Below are 22,792 nucleotides of genomic sequence, written 5' to 3'. Positions count from 1 at the left end.
CTAACAGCCAGCATAGGTTGGAGAGGGAGATAGGCCTACAGGGTTCTCAGACTGTACCAGCCATCCAAATATGACAGACCAGTTCAGACCGCCCTCCTCCCTGCTGCATGGAAGTCACCCCCAAACCACCGCTTTTCTCCACCTGACCTCTATCTGGATCAGTCTTCTCAGAACAGTCTTATAGTCTGGATGCAGGAGGTGGGACTCCCCGATGGCTCCTCCCCCTGAAGCAGCTAGCCAGCAAGAATGAGGATCTGGGCCTGTGTTGGTCCCTTGGTCATGTGCCTCTTCAAGGACATGAGGGAAGACTATAGGCAGACCATGTGCCCATGCCCATATCCCCTGAGGTCACAGGCATCGGCTGAAAGGCAGCTGAAGCTAATCGGAGCCCCTGAGAAGGAATGGGAGGGATGTGGCTGCCGGTGGACCAGCCTGTGCAGAAGGGATAGCCAGAAATCAGACCATGGGGCTATGTGGGCCCACAAGCCTAGAGCAGCTATGCATGGTGGGATCAGGTAAACTCCAGGATCCTCATGCCACCCTGGGAACACTTCATGAAGGCAGGCTTTTTGTTTGCTTTTCTTTTTTCTTTTTTAAAGAATAACACAAAGATGGCTGCTATCTGGGCCACAGCTGGGGAACCACCTTCATCCCCTGCTCCACAGTGGCAGGCGGCATCACTGTCTCTGGCTTTGCAGGGTCAGCTGCAGAAGAAAGAAGACAGAGAAACCAGAAAGTACAAGAGATCACAGTCGAGATCCGTCTGTGTCCACTCCCCCACCATGCTCCTCTCAGCCTGCCCTAGTCTAGGTCCCCCCACCCCCACATGCTCCTCTCTGCCCGTTCGTTCCATACAGTAAAGTCAGTGGCTCAGTGCTGTGACAGGATGGTGTCCAGGGCCTAGTGTTCAGACATCTTCCGCCACACCCCCTCTCCCCATGACAAGGCATAGCCAACAACCGTATCACACAGTCACAGTAGACAACCTGGTATGGCTGCTGATGCTGTGGCTTGTGGCTGTGTGAGGTGGGGCCGCTTACCACATGTCTGAAAAGTGGGCACTAAGTGAGGAAACATGTAAAGCACTTATCCAGGGTCCCGCATGTGGGGACACCCTAATGTGTCTGCTCCCCTTGATGGTTATACTTGGGCCTAGCGAACCATGATGCCCTTTACCTGAATGAGAAAACAGGCTTCTGGGCCTCAGGCTCCTCGACTTTCTCTCAGACTTCTGTGTCTCCTCAGAGGCAGAGAATTAAAAACCTTGCCCCAGGACTCCTCAGAGAGTTGGTTGAGCAGAACCCGGCCTCAGGTCTGTGGGTTTGTAGTCAGGTAGCTTGAAAGAGGCCAGTGTTGGGTCAGCATCTCCCTTGGGAGCCAGAGAGACGGAAACCTCTCTGGAGGGAGTCAGGGAGCAGGCATGGATTGGTTAGGGAACACAGGGAGTGGGAATCAGCAGCAGGACTTTCTGCTCCCTTGAGAGGCCCATGGGAGGACTTAAGCCTGAGGCACTCTTCCATGTCTCTGTTTGGGGGTGGCCTGGTCAGAAGTGGCACAGGGAAAGCTGTTGGCACCTGGGCAGCTGTTGCTAGGAATCGTGCACACTTAACTGTTGTAAAGCAGGTCACCAGGCAACTGGGCCAGGAGCTGGCCACCTTCCTCTGGGACTCACCAGGGTGCAGGGCTATCAGCACAGATAGGGACCAGCAGTTGTTCCTCTACCAAGGAGTCGGAATGGGGGCACAGGCCCCCAGCCCCCACCATGTTCCCTGTTCCTTTGTCCTCTCAGCCCTGGGGCTCCCTCCTTTGTCAGCTCCCTGGCCTACTTCCGCTCCTCTGCTCCGTGTGCCCCATTTGTGTGCCTCGGAACCTCATTGCCCTGATAGGTTAGGCACAGCTTGTATGTCCTCTCCAGAGACAGGAGCTGGACTTCATACTGACTAGCTTCAGAAGACAGGGCTTGGGATGAGTGTGTGGGGTGGAAACATGTCCACCTCCCTCCTCCTCTTCCGGGCACCTTGTCCTCTTCCAGGAATGTGAGGTCAGGGAGAGCCATGCTACTGCTCCTCCGCTCCCGCCCAGCACCCTCAGACCCCTCAACTCCACACTTTCGGGGCTGTGGGTCAGCCCTGGGCTTCGGTGTAGGCAAGGTGGGAGATACCTAAGGGGAGATACACCCCAGTGGGTAGAGGAGTGGCAAACCCTGAAGCAATTGATAAACCTAGGTATTCCCCAAACCAGTGATGGCCTCCCCAGCCAGTAGCTGTCCTCAAGGTCAAGTGACACAGGCTGTCATCTTGCTGGGGTGACTGGGCCTGGGAGTCAGATCCTCCAGATACTGGGTTTTAAGGATCTTTGTGCTCCCGGAAAATGGAGACAAGTGCTGAGACAGGCCTGCAAGCCCAGCTTCTCAAGCGGCCCTGCATTGCCCTGCGTATCTGTGATGGGTCTCTGTGTGCCTGATGCAGGGCGCCTATGAGACCCTGGCTACTGCTCCCCGGGAGCCACACACAGCCATACCTGATGGGAGGTGCCTGGGCACTAAGTACCCTTGAGCTGCAGAGGCTGGGGACCATCAGGTTGTTGTGTCATTAGGGCGGGAGGGGCCCCGAAACAAGGCCGAGTGAGAGAGGATCTCAGAAGCCAATTGGAGACTGGTTTGTCTCCTAGCAGCCAATGTGGGAGCGAGGACACGGAATGAGCAAGTAGCTGCTTAGAAACCCTTCAGGGAGGAGGGGCCAGTCTGGGCAGGGCCAGGATCTGTGTATAAAATCACCCGGAGCTGTGCCCCCATCATCCCAGAGCTGAAGTCTTCCCACCCAGGCTGCCCCCTCCCTCCAGATCGAGTGACTCAGGCTTTTGTTTGCCCTTTCTGGTTCAGCAAATTCCCTTCCTCGGCAAGATGCCGGAGTGCTGGGATGGGGTGAGTGGGGACCAGGGGGTGCTGCGGGATGGGCAGGGAGGATGGGACATCCTTGTGACCTATAGAGGACAAGGTGTCCTCCTGCCCTGTCTGGTGACAGTTCTGCCCAGATGCCTGTCTTCCTGATCTGTTCAGGCTCTGGGTGTGGAGGGTGGGGTATGAAGGATGGTGTCTGGGAAATGTGGTGGGTGCATCGCCCTCTGCTTGCTGGCTTCTGTTCTCTGCCTCATATATGAACTCCTGGGGTCACTTCAGCTTGGTGAGACCTCTGTGAGCCCAGGGCATGTTCCTAGCATCTGTCAGGGTTGTGCCTGCAGGGTCTGGCCTGTGAGGGATTGTCTGATGCTGAATAGATGCAGCAGAACGTCATGACCCCATGAGGAGTTGTTTGTGTGTCCCCGGTGCACTGCAGAGCCAGGCTGAAGGGTGGGGGTTTGGGTCTTCAGGTAGGAGTATTGCAGGAGGAGAGTCAAGGAGAGGCTGCCCTGCTTTATCTTACAAGGTGGGGAAGACAAGACTAGAGTACTGAGCTGGCAGGGCGTGGGGTCCCAGGACACCTCCTCTTGCCGTGGGGGAGGAGCAACACCTACCCAGGCCTTTTGCTCTTCTTCAGGGAGGGAGATGCAAGGGCAGATTTGCCCTGCAGGCATCCCGTGCCCCTGTCACTCATTCTCCTTACTGGTCCTGATGAGCCTCTACCCTCCTGAGCAGACCCTGTCTCCTGAATTACCCAGGAAGCTGCTGAAAACAGATCCTACCTTCTCCCCAGCCCTCAAGGTCACTGGTGAGGAGAGGCAGCCTGGGAGGGCATGCCAAAGCCCCCTCCCTTGCTGCCTGCCGCAATGCATCTCTCTAGCGCCCACCTGGAGGTGGGGGGCTGGGCTCTGACGTCACTGAGAGCCAATGGGAGCACTCTACCCTGGGATGAGGGGCTGACTGCCTGCTGGGCTGTGGTCCTTGAGGCAAGCTTCCCACTCTAGTCAGCATCCTGAGGGGTGGGGATGCTCAGCTTCTGTCAGACAACCTGGATCTGAGTCCTCAGCCAAGGGCTGAGGAGGATGACGTGGAAAAGAAGTTGTTGGGATCATTCAGTCAAGGTCACTGTGTCTCAGGACAAGAAAGGCAGTTAGTGTCACTCCAGTAGGTCCTCATGGTCAAAGCCAGTACTTCTCCACCTGGGAAGTGAACCTTCCTTAGCAAGGCTAGTGCTGTGATGGTATCTGCCTAGACTTGGGTGGCCATATCAGGGAAGGAAAGGGAATGTAGAACACCTTGGTAGCAGAGGGCAGGCACCCCTCACATACCCAGAGGGTAGCGGTCCCTGTGTCCTTGCAGAGGAAGATCAGACCCATCACAATGGAGGGCTGCCCCTTTTACACTGTGCACCCCAGACCCCATCCCTTTCTCTGGAGCTGAGAGAACAGTGGAGTGACCATAGCAGGGACCCCAGAGAAAAGCAGCTGGCTGGGGCGGTGGCAGCCTGCTTGCGAGGCAGGGCCCTTGGATGGACCTCAGCCTCCCCCTCAGAAAGATGCTTCCCTTGGTGCAGAGCCCTAAGCTGACATCTTGTCAACCCTGGGCTCGACCTTGGGCGAGTCGATTATGTCTTCCTGTAGAGCATGCTGTAGAGGGCCGGGGTCCATGAGGATATGTGAGGTGTCACATAGCAAGCACCAGCAAGCAGAAAGCTTTTCTTGGTCAAATGGGTCCTGTGGGAGGGACAGACCAGGAGGCTGTGTTGGGCCTGGGCTTAAGTGATGACCACAGGGTGATCGATACTCGGGCCTCCCAGCAGAGTGTGGGTCCCAGAGTATGGCCTGTGGTCATGGGGTTATCACCACATTTCCTTCTGGAGGCCCAGTCTGAACAGTGAACCTCTTATACTGCACCCAAAAAAAGCCAGTCTGTGGGAAGCTGGCTTTGTCACACACATCTCCCTTATCTGAAACCAGTGTCCATGTCAGCACAATAGAGTGTAGGTCCCCTCCATCTTGAGTGGCAGGTAGGAAGTTTGGAACACAGTTGGTGCTTGGTCATTTGCGGTGTCTCTCCTGATGGGGACAGTAGCACCAGCTCCAGCTCTGGGCTACTGGCAGTGGTATCAGGACCCCTGTGGTGGAGGCCAGGGTATATTAATCTCTGACCAATGTGTTAGATTTCCTGATCCAGGCATCCCAGGAATGACCTGTTTGCAAAGAGGTCAGTCAGCAGGCTTGCCCCTCAAGGTTCAGGGCTGCCAGCTGCAACAGCCCCCCCCCTCTGTCTGGGCCATGTCTACATGATGTGCGTGACTCCCACAAAGTCTCTGTGAGATGATTTGAGAAGCTGCTTGCCCTGCTCAGAGTCACACATAATAAGGTCCCCCTGAAGGACTAGACCTGAGCAACAAAGTGAAGGGCTTGGGAACAGGGAGTAAGGGCTGCAAAAGATATTGTGGGCGGGCATGGCTAGCCCGGTCCTGCCTGAGGAAGGTCATGGACATGTGTGCATACCACAGGTCATGGAATCTGAGGGAACAGGAATGAGGACAGGTGTATGGAATGGGAGCAGGATGTGGCTGACAGGGAAATGTTTGCTGTGGCTTCTAGGTGGGGTGGCAGAGGCCATTCTGCAAGAAAGGGGTCACACCTTGGTTGATAATGGGGTAAGGAACTTGGACTGGGGTGCCAGAGCCCTCTTGGGAGGGCTGTGTGAAATGGAGATAGCTGGCCTCCCAGGCCCCTGTGGCAGGCTGGACGTAGAGCAAGGGGCAGGGCAGTGGCAGATTGGTTTGTAGAGGGAATCGGGAATGTTCTAGGCTGAACACCTCTGAGGAGTCCTCTGTGGGATGACTCGAGGGGATACACACCTTGACCAGGGGCTCTACCACCTTATTCCCCAAGAAGCAGAGTTTCCAATGCCATCTGCTCCTCCCCACCAGGAACATGACATTGAGACGCCTTATGGCCTTCTGCATGTGGTGATCCGGGGCTCTCCGAAAGGGAACCGCCCAGCCATCCTCACCTACCATGACGTGGGCCTCAATCGTAAGTGCAGCTATGCCCTGGTCCGTTCTGTCTGACCCTACCTTGAACTCCCAAACCAGGGAGGATTCCTCTCCTCCCTGTGTGGTCCTGCAGGTCTCAGTTCCCATCCCCTCTGTGGCTCAGCCTCTGGCCTGGGATTCCCCACTGGACTCTGAAGCCCTTTGGCCCCTGACATCCTTGATGTCTGTCCTCTGTTTTTGCCCACTAAGAGGTGTGTCTTTGCAGACAAGCTGTGCTTCAACACCTTCTTCAATTTTGAGGACATGCAGGAGATCACCAAACACTTTGTGGTGTGCCATGTGGATGCCCCCGGGCAGCAGGTGGGGGCGTCACAGTTCCCTCAGGGGTAGGTACACCCAGAGTCTCTTCACCCGCTCCAGCCCTGTGGCCTCAACTGTACCCAGGTCCTGAACTTCCACTCTGCCCACAGGTACCAGTTCCCTTCCATGGAGCAGCTGGCTGCCATGCTCCCGAGTGTGGTTCAGCACTTTGGGTGAGTCCCTCATAGGCTCCCGACTCCGGGCAGGGGGATAGGAGTTGCCCATACCACTGCAGTTAGCCTGGCTTCAGCTAAGGGCTGAGGGGGGTGAGTGAGATCTGCTCTAGCTGAGTTTCATGAGAAATGACATCCCAGCCCTGGAGTAACTAGCTCTGCTCTACAACAGGTTCAAATATGTGATTGGCATTGGCGTGGGAGCCGGAGCCTATGTTCTGGCCAAGTTTGCGGTGAGTTCCCCCTCCCTCACAGACAATCCCTGTCCAGGCCAAGAGCATGATCCTTGGGCCACAAAGGGCGTTCCCTGGTCTTCTTCCTATTCCTTCCCTTTTGCTAAGAAAGAAGCCCTTCCTCCTTTTTTCCCTCCAAGGAAATTAATGGAAGGGAGGGAGGGAGTGGGGAGAGAGAGAGGGAGAGGGAGGAAGGAAAGGATGGAGGGAACAAAGGATGGAGGGAGGGAGGGAGGGAGGAGAGAAGAGAGATGTGCTAGGGGTGTGGCTCTGTGATAGTGTTTGCCTTGCATGCTGCACGGGTGGGACTCTGGTCCCTCCTCTAGCATCACACAAAAATAAAATACATGGACTGAGGAGGTGGTTTAGCAAGTAAAGCACCTGCTGCACAAGCCTGGAGACCTGAGTTCGATCCCTGGAGCACACATAAAGAAGGAAGGAGAAAAGAGAACCCACAGAGTTGTAACGTGCCACACACACACTAAATGTAAATGAGTAATTGGAATAAATCAGAAAAGGCAGTTCCTTCCCCCTGTGCATTGCTTCAGAGGACTATTAGCTACTGCTTGCTTAACCTTTCTCCTAAGCTGTATTCCTGTTAGTGACAAACTCTCTTATCACTCTGCGCACCAGCCAGCACAGGTTATCCCCATTAGATGAAGTACCATATGGACACAGTGGTCTTTAACCCAACACTGCACTTACCTTCAGGTTCTGAGGGTTAAAGAGAACCACGTTTCAGAAATAGTGGGCTAGGCAGGAAAACCTTTATCTCTAAAGCCAGGAACTACTTAGGACTCAAACATTTATTGTTGAAAAAGAAACAGAATTTTTTCTACCTCCAGTTTCTGTTCCCACACTGAGTCATTTTGTACCCCAGACCCTGCAGACAGACTGCAGGGCTCTCTATGTGTGTGTCTGTCACCTGCTCTCCCTATGTGCGGGCCAACAATTGAACAGAAGACCCCCCTGTCTCAGTCAGCACAAAGCTGGCTTTGAAAAGGTCTGTGTCTTGTCTTCTACCATAGGATCTTCAGCCATAAAAAGCAAGAAAGGAAACAGCCTGTTTTAAGATTTTATTTTTACTTATTTGTGGTTTTTTGAGACAGAGTTTCTCTCTAGCTTTTGGAGTTTATCCTGGAACTTGCTCTGTCGACCAGGCTGGCCTCAAACTCGTAGAGATATGCCTGTCTCTGCTTCCCAACTGCTGAGATCAAATGTGTGAGCCACCACTGTCCTGCTCTGTTTTAAAATTTGAAGATGGGGCCAGCAAGCTGACTCAGCCAATAGAGGAGCTTGCCACCAAGCCTGACAACCTGAACTTGATCCCCTGGACTTATATGGTAGAAGAGATAAACAGTTCCCACTAGGGTCTTGCTTCATATGAGAATGTATACACACACACACACACACACAAAGAAATATAAAAAAAATTCCAGATTTGAAGATACCTAATATTCAGTTTTGTAACACCTTCAAAAACATATTAAAAGTATGGCTTCATGATAGAGCATTTGCCTGGCACACGTGATAGAACTCTGGGTCCCATCCCCAGAACTATACCAACAAGTATATATACATGTACAAAAAAGAGTAAAAAGCTGCTTTAATGGATTCTACCTAAATCCAATAATTTTTAGGCATGGGCAGAGAGGAGCAGTGAGGCCCCCTCATGGGAGCCCTATAGAGACAGACCCAAGTACACAGTTGGCCCATTTGTGGTATCTTGAAGACTTCACCAAGCAAGAGTTTTATGGCCTGTTTTCCTTTACCCCTTGTCCTGCAGCTCATTTTCCCTGACTTGGTGGAGGGGCTGGTGTTGATGAACATTGACCCCAACGGCAAAGGCTGGATTGACTGGGCCGCCACCAAGGTGAGCACCAAGCCCACAAGGCCTGGCTGTGGGAGCTGGGACCTGAGATGGCCTCACTGTGGCTTTCCCTCCCTCCTGCAGCTCTCTGGCTTGACCAGCACTTTACCAGATACGGTACTCTCCCATCTCTTCAGCCAGGTAAGGGGCGGATGGATGGGATTGCATTTCGGGCATCCTCAACAGCAGGGGCTACAGGCTGGGGCTCAGCCAGCTGCAGGCTGAGCTAGGCTGGGTCATAGTACCCTGTCTGAGGTGGCCAGTCCACTCCTGAGGCCCCTCCTCTGCCTTCCAGACCACTCCTGCTGGGAGTGGGGCTGGCGAATTCTGTAGGTGACCCCCACGGTGCCCTCTCAGAGCCCTGAGGCCCTCCCTCCTGTGTGCACCCCCCCACCCTCCCTCCCATGCCCAGGAGGAGCTGGTGAACAACACAGAGCTGGTGCAGAGCTACCGGCAGCAGATCTCAAACGTGGTGAACCAGGCCAACCTGCAGCTCTTCTGGAACATGTACAACAGGTGTGGGGGGCCCCACCCCCCCATGGGAGGGGGCAGGGCAGGCAGCACCACATCCCTGCTGGCAGAGGAGCTGATTTTGAAGTCTGCCAGAGGTCAGCTTCTTGCCCAGGGTGTGGCCTCCTTGGACCTGAGGGATTGGGGAGTGCTATCAGCACCCACAGTCCCCACTGTAGGTGCTCAGCCCTGTATCTTTGCTTTTGTAAACTGTTCGCAAAGAAACTCCTGCTGGGAAAACTACGGTGAGGAAGAGACCCGGATGCAAATACTGAGTAAGGGCTGTATGTTTGGTCCTGGAGCAGGGGTGTGAAGATGGACATGGCAGGCGCTGGAGCACATGCCTGGCACAGCTTGGGGCTCTGGAAAGGAGTCGTGATAAGGGTAGTCCACAGGGTCCTGTGTATACACAGCAAATTCATGACTCCCAGGTTTACCAGTTGGCAGTGTTGGGATCCATCCCGGGAAGCCCCCTTTACTTTTGCCCCTCCCTCCCCCCACAGCCGCAGAGACCTTGACATTAACCGGCCTGGGACTGTGCCCAATGCCAAGACTCTCCGGTGAGTGACCCCTGCCCTCCAGCCTGCCCTTGCCTTTGTCCCTAAACCCAGGCCAGATAACCCTTAACCTCTGTTTCAGTTGCCCCGTGATGCTGGTAGTCGGAGATAACGCACCTGCTGAGGATGGGGTGGTGAGTGTGGCTCTCCTGGGTGGAGTGGGAGGTCAGAGTCTGGGGCAGGTCACCTGGCCACCCCCATCGTGCAGGGGAAGGGGCCCAGTGCCAGTGCATGGATGGAGCTAGGACTAGGGCCATGCTGCCTGGTTCCCTCCTCTCTCCACCGTGTAGCCAACCTCAGTCTCCACACACTTTCACTTTAGAGCCCAACCCACACTTCTTCCAAAATCTGACCCGTGAGTGGCTCATAAACATTAATGCTCACCCTGGAGAACCCAGGCTCCCAGGGTGTGGCGGGGCATGAAGCGCTTCCGTTGGCACCCTGGCAGTAGCAGTCTCAGGGCAGGTGCCTGCAGGCCCAGGGTGTTCAGAAAACACCAAACTTTCAAGGGCTCATGAGGAAGGCTGCAAGGGCAGGGCGTAGGCTGAAGTAGCTATCTTGACCCAGGCAGAGCCCCAGTATCCCCTGCTGTCCCCTCACAGTGTCCAGATCCTCTGGTCCATTCTGATAGAGTGACCCTGGCCTTCTGGATCAAACCCTTGTCCCATCCCTGCCCTACTTGTGGTTATGAGTGGAATTTCATGCCCAGCAGACCAACAGGCCTCCAGGGACTTAGGAAGCCCTAGCGCGAGAAAGCCTGGGAAGGGAAGCGCTCCCCCCCTTCCTGCTCTGGGCACAGAACCTGCCCTAAGCAGTGGAGCAGGGGTCTTGCTACAACTGCCTCCTTGTCCCCAGGTTGATTGCAACTCCAAACTGGACCCAACCACCACAACCTTCCTGAAGGTGAGATCCCCACCCCACCCGCCATCAGCCCTGTGGCTCAGCTGCAGGAAGGGGTGGACAGCATGGAAACAGGATGATGCTTGAATAGCACAATCTGTCCAGGTGTTGGGAGGGACTCCTCAGTTCTCCCTGCACTTTTCCTTTCAGATGGCAGATTCTGGTGGCCTTCCTCAGGTGACACAGGTAAGACCCTGGACCTTCTGCCTTTGTCTCACCCAGCCTGTTAGGGGATGGGTGGAGTGGGATGGTATCTCCCCACTAGACCCAGGCAGCCAATCAGAGCTTGTTCCTGTCCATCTTATTGCAGCCAGGAAAGCTGACGGAGGCCTTCAAATACTTCCTGCAAGGCATGGGCTACAGTAAGTACACCTCCACCCATCCTGGGCAAGGGACCGGGACATATTGACTATGTGCTGGGGTGAGTGTACTCTGTCACTTGGACCCCTGAAGGCTGGCCTACTCTCCCATACTCTGCATACATTATAGGGTGGGTATCCCAGGCCCAACCAGCCTCTGTACTTGTGTGGACCTTTAGACATTATTCTAAGCCTGATGTCAGACAGAGCCTGTTTGGGAGAGGACTCTTCTTCCAGCCTTGAAAGACCAGGAGCTTGGCCTGGTGCTGTTAGGAATGCCTATTTCAGATGAGTCACCCACACCCTATTGGGATTAGGACATCTCAAAAGGCTCTTTGTCACAGTAGAGGCTTAGAGCCCAGGCCCATGGAGTCTGGGACCAGAAAAGGGAATTAAGACCATGTCCAAACCTGTGGAAATAAGCCTGAGGATCTGCTGGGAATGAGGGCTCTAAAGCAGTTTTCTGTTCTCTATCCTTCCTGAAACATCCCTTCATGTAACAGTGATGAGACTCAGCCTATGCCCATGAGCACACAACACAGACACACACACACATACACACAAACATACAGACACATACATATACAAACATACACATAATACACACACAAATATACATACACACAAACATGTACACACACATGCACACATATACATACACACAAGTTTGTGATCCTGGCGGCTCCTGTATACCTCCTGGACCTCTGGTCCCCTCTTAACAGCACACAACTGCCAGGAGGTGAACTGCTCTCCCTCAATTTGGTGTCCTCCACCAAAGACTTCAGCTCTGGAGCTTGTACTTCCTTGGGACAGAAATAGGATAGCCCTCCACCTGCCAGCCTCATGGGGGAAATGACAAAGAAAGGTACAGACAGACAGGGAGGACCAGCCAGACCTCCGAGCTGGGCCCCATGCACTCTTGGAGCTTGGCAGACAGCTATGAGGCCAAGAAGGAGCAACACTTGTAGGCAGTAGCGTGTGTCCTTGGACTTCATGAGGGATCTACCAGGCATCCCAGGAGCTGGAGGGGCTTTAGGAGATTGTACAGGCTTCCTCCCCTTCGTGTGCAAGATTGGGGTCTGGAAGAGCAGTCAGGGCACTGGGTCTAGGATGTTCCCTCCGTGGGCCTTATACCACAGCCTGGGCTAGAGAAGAGGGAGAGGCAAGAATCCGGAGACTGGTATGGCTTCCATGAACTGCTGTTTGGACAGGTTGCAACAGTGGGCGTTTCGAGGCTCAGCCCTGGCCCTCACTTGTTTGTCTGTCTCATCTCGGCCATCTCGATGCCCTTGGCCTGGCTCAATCTTCACCTTGTTCTGTGTCTCCCCTACCCTTGCCCTCTCTGGCTGTCTTTTCTCTTAGTTGCACACTTGAAGGACCGAAGGCTGAGTGGAGGAGCAGGTAGCCCCATGGCCCCTCTCCTGATGCATGGACACCCTGCATAGCCCCCCACCCCATCCCCGCTCCACTGAAGTGCTGCAGCCACACCGTGTCTTGCTGTGGTTTGGAATCTTCTTGTGTCCTGCTCAGCTCAAAGCCTCAGCAGATCCCCTGCTCCTCTGCAGACCCTGGTCTGCTGAGGGCTCTGTTCCATGTGGGAACCTGATGCCGGCTGATTTCAGAGCAGTTGTCTTGTTTCTAGGTTGCCCTGAGCTATGGGGCTTCCAAAGCTTTGGGAGTTAGAAGCAGAGCCTCAGACACAGCGCTAGGTTGACCTTTGCAGGCATTGTGTCTGTCCCTGGCCCAGCCTTTAGGTGGACCTACAACAGTAGGAAGCAAGATTCAGGGTAGTTTGTAGCTGTTTGTGTCCTTCAAAGAAGCAATCATGCCTCCTACCCTGTCACTCTCAGGATGAAGGTCTAGTTAGCCACAAAGAGTTTCTAATCAACAAGTACCCTACCCTGGCCAAAGCTCTTGGTAGCTATTGGGACCTAGGACCCTGCTGGCCACAGCCCATTTGGCCTGCTCACTGTCGCTGGCCCTGCATGCCTCGGCCTGATGGGGCCAGCTTCAGCACCCTGGCTTGGGATGGGCCTCTGTGCACATTGTGGCAAGACTGGAGCTTACTGGCCGCTTTGCTCACACTGTCCTTTTCCTACCTGCTGGTACCCACCTTACCTGTCCTCAGGACCCTTTGTTTTTGTTCACAGTGCCGTCAGCCAGCATGACTCGCCTTGCGCGCTCACGCACGGCATCCCTCACCAGCGCCAGTTCTGTGGATGGCAGCCGCCCACAGCCCTGCACCCACTCAGAGAGCAGTGAGGGCATGGGCCAGGTCAACCATACCATGGAGGTATCCTGCTGAAGCCCTTGTCCTGCCCAAGACGCCTGCTTACCTGCCCCCAGGTCCACTGCCATCTCTGCCCCGGCTCATCTTCCATTTAGTTTATTTTTGTGAGAGCGAAGGGGAGGAAATGGGTTACTTCTCTTTTATTTAAAGGACAAGGGGATCCACCTTAGACAGTACAGCAGAACAGTCTTAGATGGAATGAGGGGCTCGCCTTATCTATTCCCATTTCATTCAACATGGTCATCAGCTCGACATGGCCTTGGGGTGGGGCCAGGAAATAGGATACAGTAGGTGTGGTGTCTGAAGATGGGGGGTGCTGAGCCTAGGCTCTGGTGTGAGTGGGAGTCAGACAATGGGGAGCCCTGAACCTCCGAGAGTCCCTTTCCTATAACCCTTGCACCAAACACACCTATCCTGATAGTACAGGTGACAATCCTGAGGCTAGAAGCCGCAAGAGGGCACTCTAAGCAGACGACTACTCTCCTGGTGCTCTCTGGGCAGGTCAGGTGCTGTAAGGCTAGCCAGACAAAACTATGGAGACAGAATAGAAAGAACCCCCATACTCTGCCACCCCAGGGCCAGGTCTCACCCTGAGGCAAAGGTCACCTTGTCTCCTGCCCCTTGTGGCAGAGGGAAAAGGTCAAGATTGCATTGTGTAGTTTGTAACCCTGCAAACTTCACGGTGATCCCTTTGGGAGTTGGAAAGTACTAGAGTCCCTCTTATCCAAGATTCCACCAAGAGTGTTTGTGGCAGTGCCCTGGTCAATTTGGGCCAGTGTGTCACAGACATCACTGGAGAAATGATGGAAAGTGATGGTCCAAGACAGAAAGATACCATGACCTCTGCCTGCTGGAGGGGCTGGAGCTTGCTCGGTCCCGGGGTGGGAAATGGGTGGGTCCTTGAGGTGAATAAAGGCAAAGAGGCCAAAGGTTCTTGATGCACCCTAGCCTCCTAGAGACCCCAACTATGCTGTCTTCCTGTTCATTATCTTACCGAGTAGACTCGAAGCCCAGAAACCAGAGCTGTTGTTTCAGCCTGGTCACTGGTTTCATCCACTGTCACCAAAATGGGGGAGAGAAAGCACCAAAACAAAAGAAGAAAAAAAGAGCTGTGTGTGTGTATGGGGGAGGTATTGTATAGGTGTTCTGAACTAAGAACATCTACATCGATGTCTCTGTGGCACATGCCACTCCCTTCTGTAACTGTAAGCCATTTCTAGACTGCTCTCAAGTCCAGTGGAGTGTATTCTATCCCCAGTTCTGTTCACTCACGTGCTTCCGTGAATACTGAATGTGACTGTTTAAAGCTGGTAGAATTAATCCTTACTGTAGATAGCACTTCCAGTATTGGACATCTTTTTGCTGTGTTCTTAAGATATCTATAAATACCTATACATTATATATATATATATGTATGTATGTATGTATATCAGGTCCTCCTGTGTGTGTTTTCCTGATTGGTGGTTGTTTCCTTTTTGGTCAAGGTGAACTTTTAATGGAGTTCATTACTTTTCTTTCTGTACAAAGAGCCTAATTTTGTGTATTCTGGTGGCTGATAAAAGATTTTGAGATGACAAAATGTAAAACAAAAGAAAAGCCCTTGTTGATACAGAAAGTTAACTGTGCAGAAAAACTAATAAAGAAATGAAGAATATGAGTATGTAGTGTTTCCTGTCACATGGGAGGCTGAAATTGTTTAGTCAGTCTAGCTGCCTCTGGCTCGGATATGTGGAGGGTAGCAAATGTTTCTGTATATCTTTATACTTTCAGTGCCTGTTACACACATTTTGCGGGGAGTGGAGGTTGCATAGTTTCATACTGTAGCCCAGGCTGGTCTAGAACATTCATTGAAATCCTGCTTCAGCTTCCTGAGTGTTAGGATTATGTAGGCCACCTTGCCTAGCTTTTGTTTTTCCTTTCAGGGTGATGGGGATCGAACCAGGGTGGTCACACATGATAGGCAAGGTTTACCATATATCCTGATTGAGACATGATTTACCAATCCTGACGCTAGTTCTCAGTGTCATAGATGAGGAAATAGCTTAGCCAGTACGACCTCTTCAAAGCAAGGACAGACACACTTGCTTTTTTGTTTGGTTTTTGTTGCTTTGAGACAGTTTCACTCTAGCGTAGTTTGGACAGGGACTCCCAGTAATACTCCTGTTGCAGTCTCCCAAATACTAGAATTACACTGCCGACTTCTCCACGTTCATTATTTAGTGCCATCATTCATTCACCTGATATTGACTCCTTCGAATGTATGAGAAAAAAAAAAAAAAAAAGTAAAATGAATCATATCTACACAGAAAACGAAAACCGAGTAAATTAGCAACTGAGGGTGGGTATGTGTCTATCAGATGTAGAAAACCTTCAGGCCACTTCAAACCTACGTGCAAACTGTCTAATAGAACGAATGCCGGTGAAATAAATGGTTATCGTTAACAAGTGGCCGTTCACTACCGCACAACAGCCAAGAAGACTCCAGGAAGAAACCAGATTTTGTTCCTGCACTCTGCTTTCGGGGACGCGCCCATAACTAGGGCGGAGACAGCACAGACCTCGCCTGTGTGCTCACGGACACGCGAGGGAGGTCTCAACCCGCTGGAGGTCACGCCAGAGAGGCTTTGCGGAGCGAGGCGGCAGCGTGGGTGCCGGGACCGGAGCTCCGCCCCGTCCGCTCGCGTCCATCGGCTCCGGAAGCGCAGGGAGGACGCGGCGCCTCCCGGCATGGCGGCTCCGGCCAAGCGCGCGCGGACGAGTGGCGGCTTGCCCCTCCCCGCGCCCTGCTCCGTCCTGAGACTTGCCCGCGCACCCCTGTCGCCCCCGGGTCCCGGGTGCGGCTTCACCCCGCTGGCGGCGTGGCCCAGTGGTGGTGATTCCGACGGCGACGCGGTATCCGGCTTCCTGTGCTGGTGCGCGGGAGTGGGGCTGGAGCTGAGTCCCAAGGTGGCGGTGAGCCGGCAGGGCACGGTGGCCGGCTATGGCATGGTGGCGCGGGAGAGCGTGCAGCCGGGGGAGGTGCTGTTCGCAGTGCCGCGCTCGGCGCTTCTGTCTCCCCACACCTGTTCCATCAGCGGCCTGCTGGAGCGAGGTGGGTAGGGGCCGGAGGGCTGGCTCGGAGGCTGGCGGCGGTACGGCGGGCGTTCACCGGGTTTCTTCCCTAGAGCGAGGCGCGCTGCAGAGCCTGTCGGGGTGGGTGCCGCTGCTGCTGGCGCTGCTCCACGAGCTGCAGTCCCCAGCCTCACCCTGGAGCCCCTACTTCGCGCTCTGGCCAGAGCTGGGGCGTTTGGAGCATCCCATGTTTTGGTGAGAGCTGGGGAGAACCTATTCCAACCACTTTGCTCAGGGGACTGGGTATCTGCTGAATCAGAGCGGCATGCTGTGAAGGGTTCTGGATGGGTTGCAGGCCAGAGGAGGAGCGGCGGCGCCTCCTAAAGGGTACAGGTGTCCCGGAGGCTGTGGAGAAGGATTTGGTGAATATCAGTAGCGAATACCATTCCATCGTCCTGCCCTTCATGGAGGCCCACTCCGATCTCTTCAGCCCCACTGTTCGCTCCCTGGAACTCTACCGTCAGCTCGTGGCTCTCGTAATGTCTTATAGGTCAGTGATAAGCCTGGAGGAGCAGACCCTCATTTTTAGAACATTGTTGAGGGGGAAGGTGGGGAAGAACAGTGAACTCCAGGTCCCTCACTCAAGAGGGGGCCTTAGTTGAGTTCTCTCTTTGGCAGCTTTCAAGAACCCCTGGAGGAAGATGATGATGAAAAGGAGCCCAACTCCCCCTTGATGGTGCCTGCTGCAGACTTACTAAACCACATAGCCAATTACAATGCCAATCTTGAGTACTCTGCAGTGAGTGAACCCCTATGCCTGGTTATGTGCATTATGAGTCATGGGGCTCCATTTTCCTACTTACTAAACATTGAGTGGGTGAGATTAGCTACTCTCCTGTGTATTTTTGGTATCAAGTTATAGTAAGATGTGTGGACACACCTTATAGGCCACTCCCCCGACCCCCCAAAAAGAACCCTGCCTACTCTCTGCTCTGCCATGTCACCCGAGGCTCTGTGGACAGTAATATGGAACAGCACTGTTTAAGTACTTTTCAAGAGGTGGAATGTTCATGGGCCAAGGTAGAGTAAGACCCCACTTTAGTGTTGATTCTGCTTGGAAAATTGTAAGACACACATGTATGTGATTTTAAAAATTAGCAAATTATGTGGGCCTGGTGGCTTACACCTGCAATCTCAGGCTGAGGCAGAATTGAAGTTTCCCTAACTCAAGTAACTTCCAACAATGTTTAGTTTAAAACATTAAGACCTTGTCCCCAGAAGTCAGCAGATGTGATTTTTACTTATTCCTATTCTATTTTCATACGAAGTTTAACTTTTTTTTTTTTTAAACCTCATAGTCTTGGCTATTCTGGAACTCAAAAGATTGCCTTGTGAGCACTGGGTGTGCATCACCAGGCCTGGCCTCAGCATTGTTTTAAAGGTAGATAACTAGGCAAAGATGCACCCGATACACTAAGGTGATCTTGGGTTTAGTTGGTTTCACCCCTCCTATAATATGGGGTGTAACAGTAGACAGTGGTATATAGTCTCAGCCCACAGTCTGATAGACTCTTCTAAGAGGGAAATGATCTTCACATGCTGGTGGGAACTTAAAGTTTTCACTTTCATCCCAGGATTATCTCCGGATGGTAGCTACTCAGCCCATTCGAAAAGGTCATGAGATTTTCAACACATATGGGCAAATGGCTAATTGGCAGCTGATTCATATGTATGGTTTTGCTGAGCCCTATCCTGACAACACAGACGACACAGCTGACATTCAGATGGTGACAGTCCGAGATGCTGCACTGCAGGGTGCGTCTGCCCATCCAGGTTCCATTTTTCCTCTGCTGACAGCACTTGGCTTGCTAGAGTTCATGTCTCATTCTCATCCATTACTTCACAGGAACAAAGGATGAAGCTGAAAAGCTGCTCTTGTGTGAACGCTGGGATTTCCTGTGCAAACTGGAGATGGTAGGGGAAGAAGGAGCTTTTGTGATTGGTCATGAGGAGGTGTTGACTGAAGAAGAGCTAGCCACCACACTCAAGGTACGGGCTGACAGGGTATGAGGTGCTGGTATTCAAATAAAGCCAAACGAAAGACAAAGGGGACTCAATTTTCCTACAGTGGTGTATCTGTCTCACAGATAGTAGTGCACCCTAACTGAAGGGTTCCATGTTCCTTCCAGGTACTGTGCATGCCTGCTGAGGAATTCAGAAACTATAAAGAACAGGCTGGACAGGGAGAGGAAGCAAGAGAAGAGGACAGTCTGACAATCACAAATATCCCCAAGCTCCAAGCATCATGGAAACGGCTTCTTCGAGACAGTGTTCTATTGACCCTTCAGACCTATGCCACCGACTTAAAAACTGAACAAGATTTACTAAGTAATAAAGAGGTCTATGCCAAGCTCAGCTGGCGGGAACAGCAAGCCTTACAAGTCCGATATGGTCAGAAGATGATCTTACACCAGTTGTTGGAACTCACAAGTTAGCAGGTTTCCTGCCTTGACCAGCAGTGAGAATCTTTTGACTTGTGTCTTGTTGCTTTGGGTCTTTTGCTCTAAGTCAGTATCAAAGGAAAAGTCACTAAAGGTAAGCTAGGATTAATCCAAGGCAAGAGTTGTATCTTGACATTTTAGGATTGAGATTTGGGAATCACTGCCAGTTGTCAAGACATTCTATTTTTACTAATGAACTGAATAAATACGGACTGAGCTGGACTTCGAACTAAAGCATACCAGGTAGCTTTGCTGCACCTTCAGTCCAATCAGTAGTCACAACTCACCTTTCAAGGACATGAAGGGCATCCAAGTCGTATTTGGCAATGTAGATTGTAAATGAAATTATTTCAAATACTAACTATTTATACCAAAAACACCTAAAGAGTTTTTCTAATTCAGTTTAACTGCACAGATTTTCTTGCTCCAACAGCTTCCTATTGAAACAGAAAAGGTATTATAAAAAAAATTTCCTTGCTTTGACATGGTTGTGGTATGCCAGTAATCCCAGCCTCCAGGAAGCTGAGACTGGAGATAATTTGGTCTACATAGTAGGACCTTGACTTCAACGACATCTTTAGGTAATAATAGGAAAATTTGGTCATTTAGTAAGAAGTGATTCTTTTCTAGGAGATTGGGTTATCCACTTCTTCCTCACCAGCACGGGCTGCTGTTGCTGAGAAAGGCACAGTGGACTCCTATTCATGCTGACTTTAATGTTTACTCTCTTCGCACATACAAACCTAAGCATGGTGATAGGGAGCCCCTGACCAGATGGTTTCCTCTTCAGGTTATGTTCTCACTTAGAACCAAGAAGCAGTTTTAGCTGCTTTCCCTGCAGTGAGCTTTGGAGAAAGAAAAGGCAAGCAAACCCCATGGATCTCGACTGTGTGCCCTCCTGTGTTAAGAGTCTAGCATGCCTACATTTTTTTAAGTGTTGAATGAATCAAATGTTTTGCTGTTCTTTGGAGTGCAGGGGACATGAACTATGCTCAAGATAGTCACCACTGCTTCCAATGCAGGGCACTAGTTTGTGTACTTTCCTTAAGACACACTTTGCACAAACCCAAGAAGTTCAGACAAAAGTTTTCTCTTTCATATATTTACACAAGTTCAAAATGATATTCACAGCATCTTCTAAATTTTGGCCAAGAGTCAAAAAAAAAAAAAAAATGCATTTAAACTTTGGAACTTGCCCACATAGACAGGAGGCCAACCCCACCAATTGAAGGGGCAGACACCCGAGAACCAAAGGGCTGGGAAAGTCTGAAGGAGCTGAAAGTATTCTTCAGTTTATGAACTTGGTCCACTGGGACCAAGGCTGATGCCTCTGGCAAGGGATATACAGTTCATCTAACTGGCACCGGTCCCTTCCATCACTTGCTGAGCCTGCTTCTGTCCCATGCAGCACTGTGCAACAGACTGGAATAACCTGGAAAGTGAAGACAATTCCAAATTTACTTAACAGAATTTAGGCCTCAGGATATCTCAATGTGCATCAGCTATAACTCATAGACCCAAATTAGAAGCATTCTTTTCTGTTTCCCTGCTAGGTACTTAAATCATTTAATACTCACTTTTCAATCTCTGGGGCACAGTGTACAAACTCATGGTTCCAGAACTTAAATGCTGGGTTTTTAATCAGCTCAATGAAGGTGATAAGAAGACCCCAAGGATGCGGCCTATTTACAATCAACCGTTCCAAGAGAACCCTAAAAGGGAGGTAGAAGCATTAGTTAATACATAAAGAAACACATTCACAACTATACCTCCATTACCTCTTTTTCCATTAATCCACTTAGAATTTTGTTTTTAACAACAGCATATGTAAAAGGAAGAATTCTACTCAATGTGGCTGTAAGTGCTAGCTTAAACATTCATGTGCTGTGATCTGCTAGTTGCAAAGCTGTGTTCTCACTTTGTTTCCTGGGGGCAAAGATTAAGGACTAAAGCCGTTGTCGAAGCATTAGGCATAATTACAAACAAAACAGAACTCTTGAAATTCAAGCATGCAATAAGTAGTTCAGACATATATAAGAACCATATATTTAATTAGTATTTAATTAGTTGAACAGGTAAACCTTTTAAAAGTTTTGTTTTTTTAAATTTGTTTGTTTTGGAGACAGGGTTTCTTTGTGTAGCAATGGCTGTTCTGGAACTCACAGAGATCCATCTGCTTCTGCCTCCCAGGTGCTGGGATTAAAGGTGTGCCACCACACCTAGCATAAATTAAAGTCTTTAAGGTATTTGTACCTCACTGTATCATGTGCCAGTTTCTAATCCTATGCATATTAATCAAGATTCTGGATACAAATGCTGTTGCCAAGAAATCAGTATATTGCTTTTACTGTAGACTAGTCCTCAGCATTGAAAAGCAAACTACTGTCAATATGAACTTGTTTAGTAATTCCATAGGCATGGTTTAGGATAAGATAGCTAAACTGGGAATGCACAGAGCTCTATTCAGAGGTTGGGGAGAAGGAGAAGAGCCCTTTTCCTGCATCTTGACAATCTCTCACCTTGTGACAATCTCTCACCTTGTGATCTGTTCCTGGATTGCCTCAGTGTTCGCCTCAGCAAAAAGGTACAGCATGGTGCAGCTGAAATAGTGAGTGTGGCTGTTTGGGTACCGCAGCTGGTTTGCAATTGCATTCAAGAAGAGATACCGGCCTAAAAATGAGGAAAACAAGATTTAGGGTTCACTCTGAAAGACCAATATTGGAGACAAATGTACTATTCCTGAACGGGATGGTACACTAGGAGGCTCACTTTTAACAGCCCGGAATCGCATGGCGTCATACAAGGATGACATGAAAATCTGTGAAGGTTATTCTAATTCTGTGATTTAGAAGTGGGTAGCTTCACTCACCCTCGGTGTCCAAGTCCACAGCCAGGTTCTGGAAGATGTCCATGTGTGCTGAGTGGGTGATGGTGCTCATTGAAGGTGTGCTGCCCTTGTTGTGGATGTGTGCGATGGCCTGAGTCCCTACATAGAGCACCAGTGCGTTGATAAGCTGGAGGTTGTAGCGATTGCCAGGCTCGTTAGATACCTAAACAGGCACAAGAGAAAACTTTACTACAGAATTGACTGACCAGCACTACTATTTTTTTTTCTCCCAGAGACAGGATCTCACAATGTAGCGCTCTCTCTCTGGCTGGGCTTGAACTAAGAGATCCACCTGCCTCTGCTGAGATTAAAGGCATGCACCACTATGCCCCACCACATTACTATTTCTCAATCCTCCTCAAGGTTCTCCAAAAGGGGATGTACAATTCTTCATATTTTTTGCAATTTAGATGAAAGAAGTTTGCTCAGGATTGTGAACTATACAAATGTACAGCTGCTCTAAGGAGTGATTCAACCAGAAGGGAGTTCCTTTGGAAAAACCAAATACTATCATTTTTCACATGATATAGCTAGAAAATAAAATTTAGCCATTTACAACAAGTACAAACTCAATTATGTAAGTTTGGAGAAAGAAGATGCACAGTGTGCAACAAGTCACTCCATAAAGCAAATTTAAATGCAATCTATTTAAGAATACTGACTAGGTCTTAGAGGAAAATATTATCTTCTGTAATGATCTCAGTCATAACTGGGTCAATGATAAAATATTAATAAAGTATATATAACCCAGTTAAGCTCATCCCATGAACAGGAACAACAGTTTTTTGAACTGTATACGGGGTGGGCGTATTTTGGAGAATAAAGTCATGCCATTGTAGTTCAGGCTGGCTACAAACTCATGATCTGTCTTCCTCAGTTTCTTCAGCACACCAAATTCAACAGTGGTTTTTTTCAACTATATAAATCAGGCTGAAACTAACTCAGAAATGAGACACAAAAGGACAGTACACACAAAGTGTCCTGTACTGAAAACCCAGCAGAGAACACTTAAGTCAAACCAATTAACCTGTAGATTACTGCGCAGATCCGACAGAAAAGTGACAGGGGATCGAGTTTTAAGATAGGAATCCAAATCTTTTTTGAACTGAGGTGGCATCACTCCAGTGAAATTGGTGAGGATCCGAGGTGCAATGTTAATTTCACTCAACATGTCCACCTGTCACAAATATCA

General features: G+C 50.8%; 3 protein-coding genes across 14 annotated transcripts in view; 2 read left to right on the top strand and 1 right to left on the bottom strand.

Annotated features, from left to right (window-relative positions):
• Positions 1-14,815, top strand: part of Ndrg4 (NDRG family member 4) — a 34,726-nt gene extending 19,911 nt beyond the window's left edge. For 2 of the 5 annotated variants that reach the window (XM_051201900.1, XM_051201898.1), the window contains exons 4-17: positions 5,844-5,949; positions 6,175-6,295; positions 6,380-6,442; positions 6,615-6,675; positions 8,462-8,548; positions 8,630-8,686; positions 8,958-9,061; positions 9,559-9,615; positions 9,695-9,746; positions 10,468-10,515; positions 10,663-10,698; positions 10,823-10,874; positions 12,234-12,272; positions 13,022-14,815. In XM_051201900.1, coding sequence (XP_051057857.1) covers positions 5,844-5,949; positions 6,175-6,295; positions 6,380-6,442; positions 6,615-6,675; positions 8,462-8,548; positions 8,630-8,686; positions 8,958-9,061; positions 9,559-9,615; positions 9,695-9,746; positions 10,468-10,515; positions 10,663-10,698; positions 10,823-10,874; positions 12,234-12,272; positions 13,022-13,176 — 1,038 coding nt within the window. In that variant the 3' untranslated portion in view covers positions 13,177-14,815. Of the gene's footprint in view, positions 1-2,743; positions 2,924-5,843; positions 5,950-6,174; positions 6,296-6,379; positions 6,443-6,614; positions 6,676-8,461; positions 8,549-8,629; positions 8,687-8,957; positions 9,062-9,558; positions 9,616-9,694; positions 9,747-10,467; positions 10,516-10,662; positions 10,699-10,822; positions 10,875-12,233; positions 12,273-13,021 lie in introns of those variants that run through there. The other 3 variants (XM_051201901.1, XM_051201902.1, XM_051201899.1) reach the window with 3 other exon arrangements.
• A 1,058-nt stretch (positions 14,816-15,873) lies between these two features.
• Setd6 (SET domain containing 6, protein lysine methyltransferase) lies at positions 15,874-19,028 on the top strand. Its single transcript, XM_051201918.1, has 7 exons — positions 15,874-16,252; positions 16,326-16,467; positions 16,568-16,762; positions 16,891-17,011; positions 17,847-18,027; positions 18,119-18,261; positions 18,402-19,028. The coding sequence occupies exons 1-7, from the start codon at positions 15,889-15,891 to the stop codon at positions 18,705-18,707; spliced, it is 1,452 nt and encodes a 483-aa protein (XP_051057875.1). The 5' UTR covers positions 15,874-15,888; the 3' UTR covers positions 18,708-19,028.
• Positions 19,029-19,787: 759 nt separating this feature from the next.
• The window catches only part of Cnot1 (CCR4-NOT transcription complex subunit 1), a 75,475-nt gene continuing 72,470 nt past the window's right edge, over positions 19,788-22,792 (bottom strand). For all 8 annotated transcript variants that reach the window (XM_051201908.1, XM_051201913.1, XM_051201911.1 and 5 more), the window contains 5 exons: positions 22,628-22,777; positions 21,583-21,763; positions 21,251-21,383; positions 20,291-20,425; positions 19,788-20,145 (listed from right to left, as the gene is read on the bottom strand). In XM_051201908.1, the coding sequence (XP_051057865.1) occupies positions 20,067-20,145; positions 20,291-20,425; positions 21,251-21,383; positions 21,583-21,763; positions 22,628-22,777 (678 nt within the window). In that variant the 3' untranslated portion in view covers positions 19,788-20,066. The remainder of the gene's footprint in view (positions 20,146-20,290; positions 20,426-21,250; positions 21,384-21,582; positions 21,764-22,627; positions 22,778-22,792) is intronic.

The sequence above is a fragment of the Phodopus roborovskii genome, unplaced genomic scaffold (assembly GCF_943737965.1).
Source record: "Phodopus roborovskii unplaced genomic scaffold, PHOROB, whole genome shotgun sequence".
NCBI classification, from domain to species: domain Eukaryota; kingdom Metazoa; phylum Chordata; class Mammalia; order Rodentia; family Cricetidae; genus Phodopus; species Phodopus roborovskii.
The sequence above is the reverse complement of the archived record's forward strand: the minus strand, read 5'-3'. Positions and strand labels throughout refer to the sequence as shown.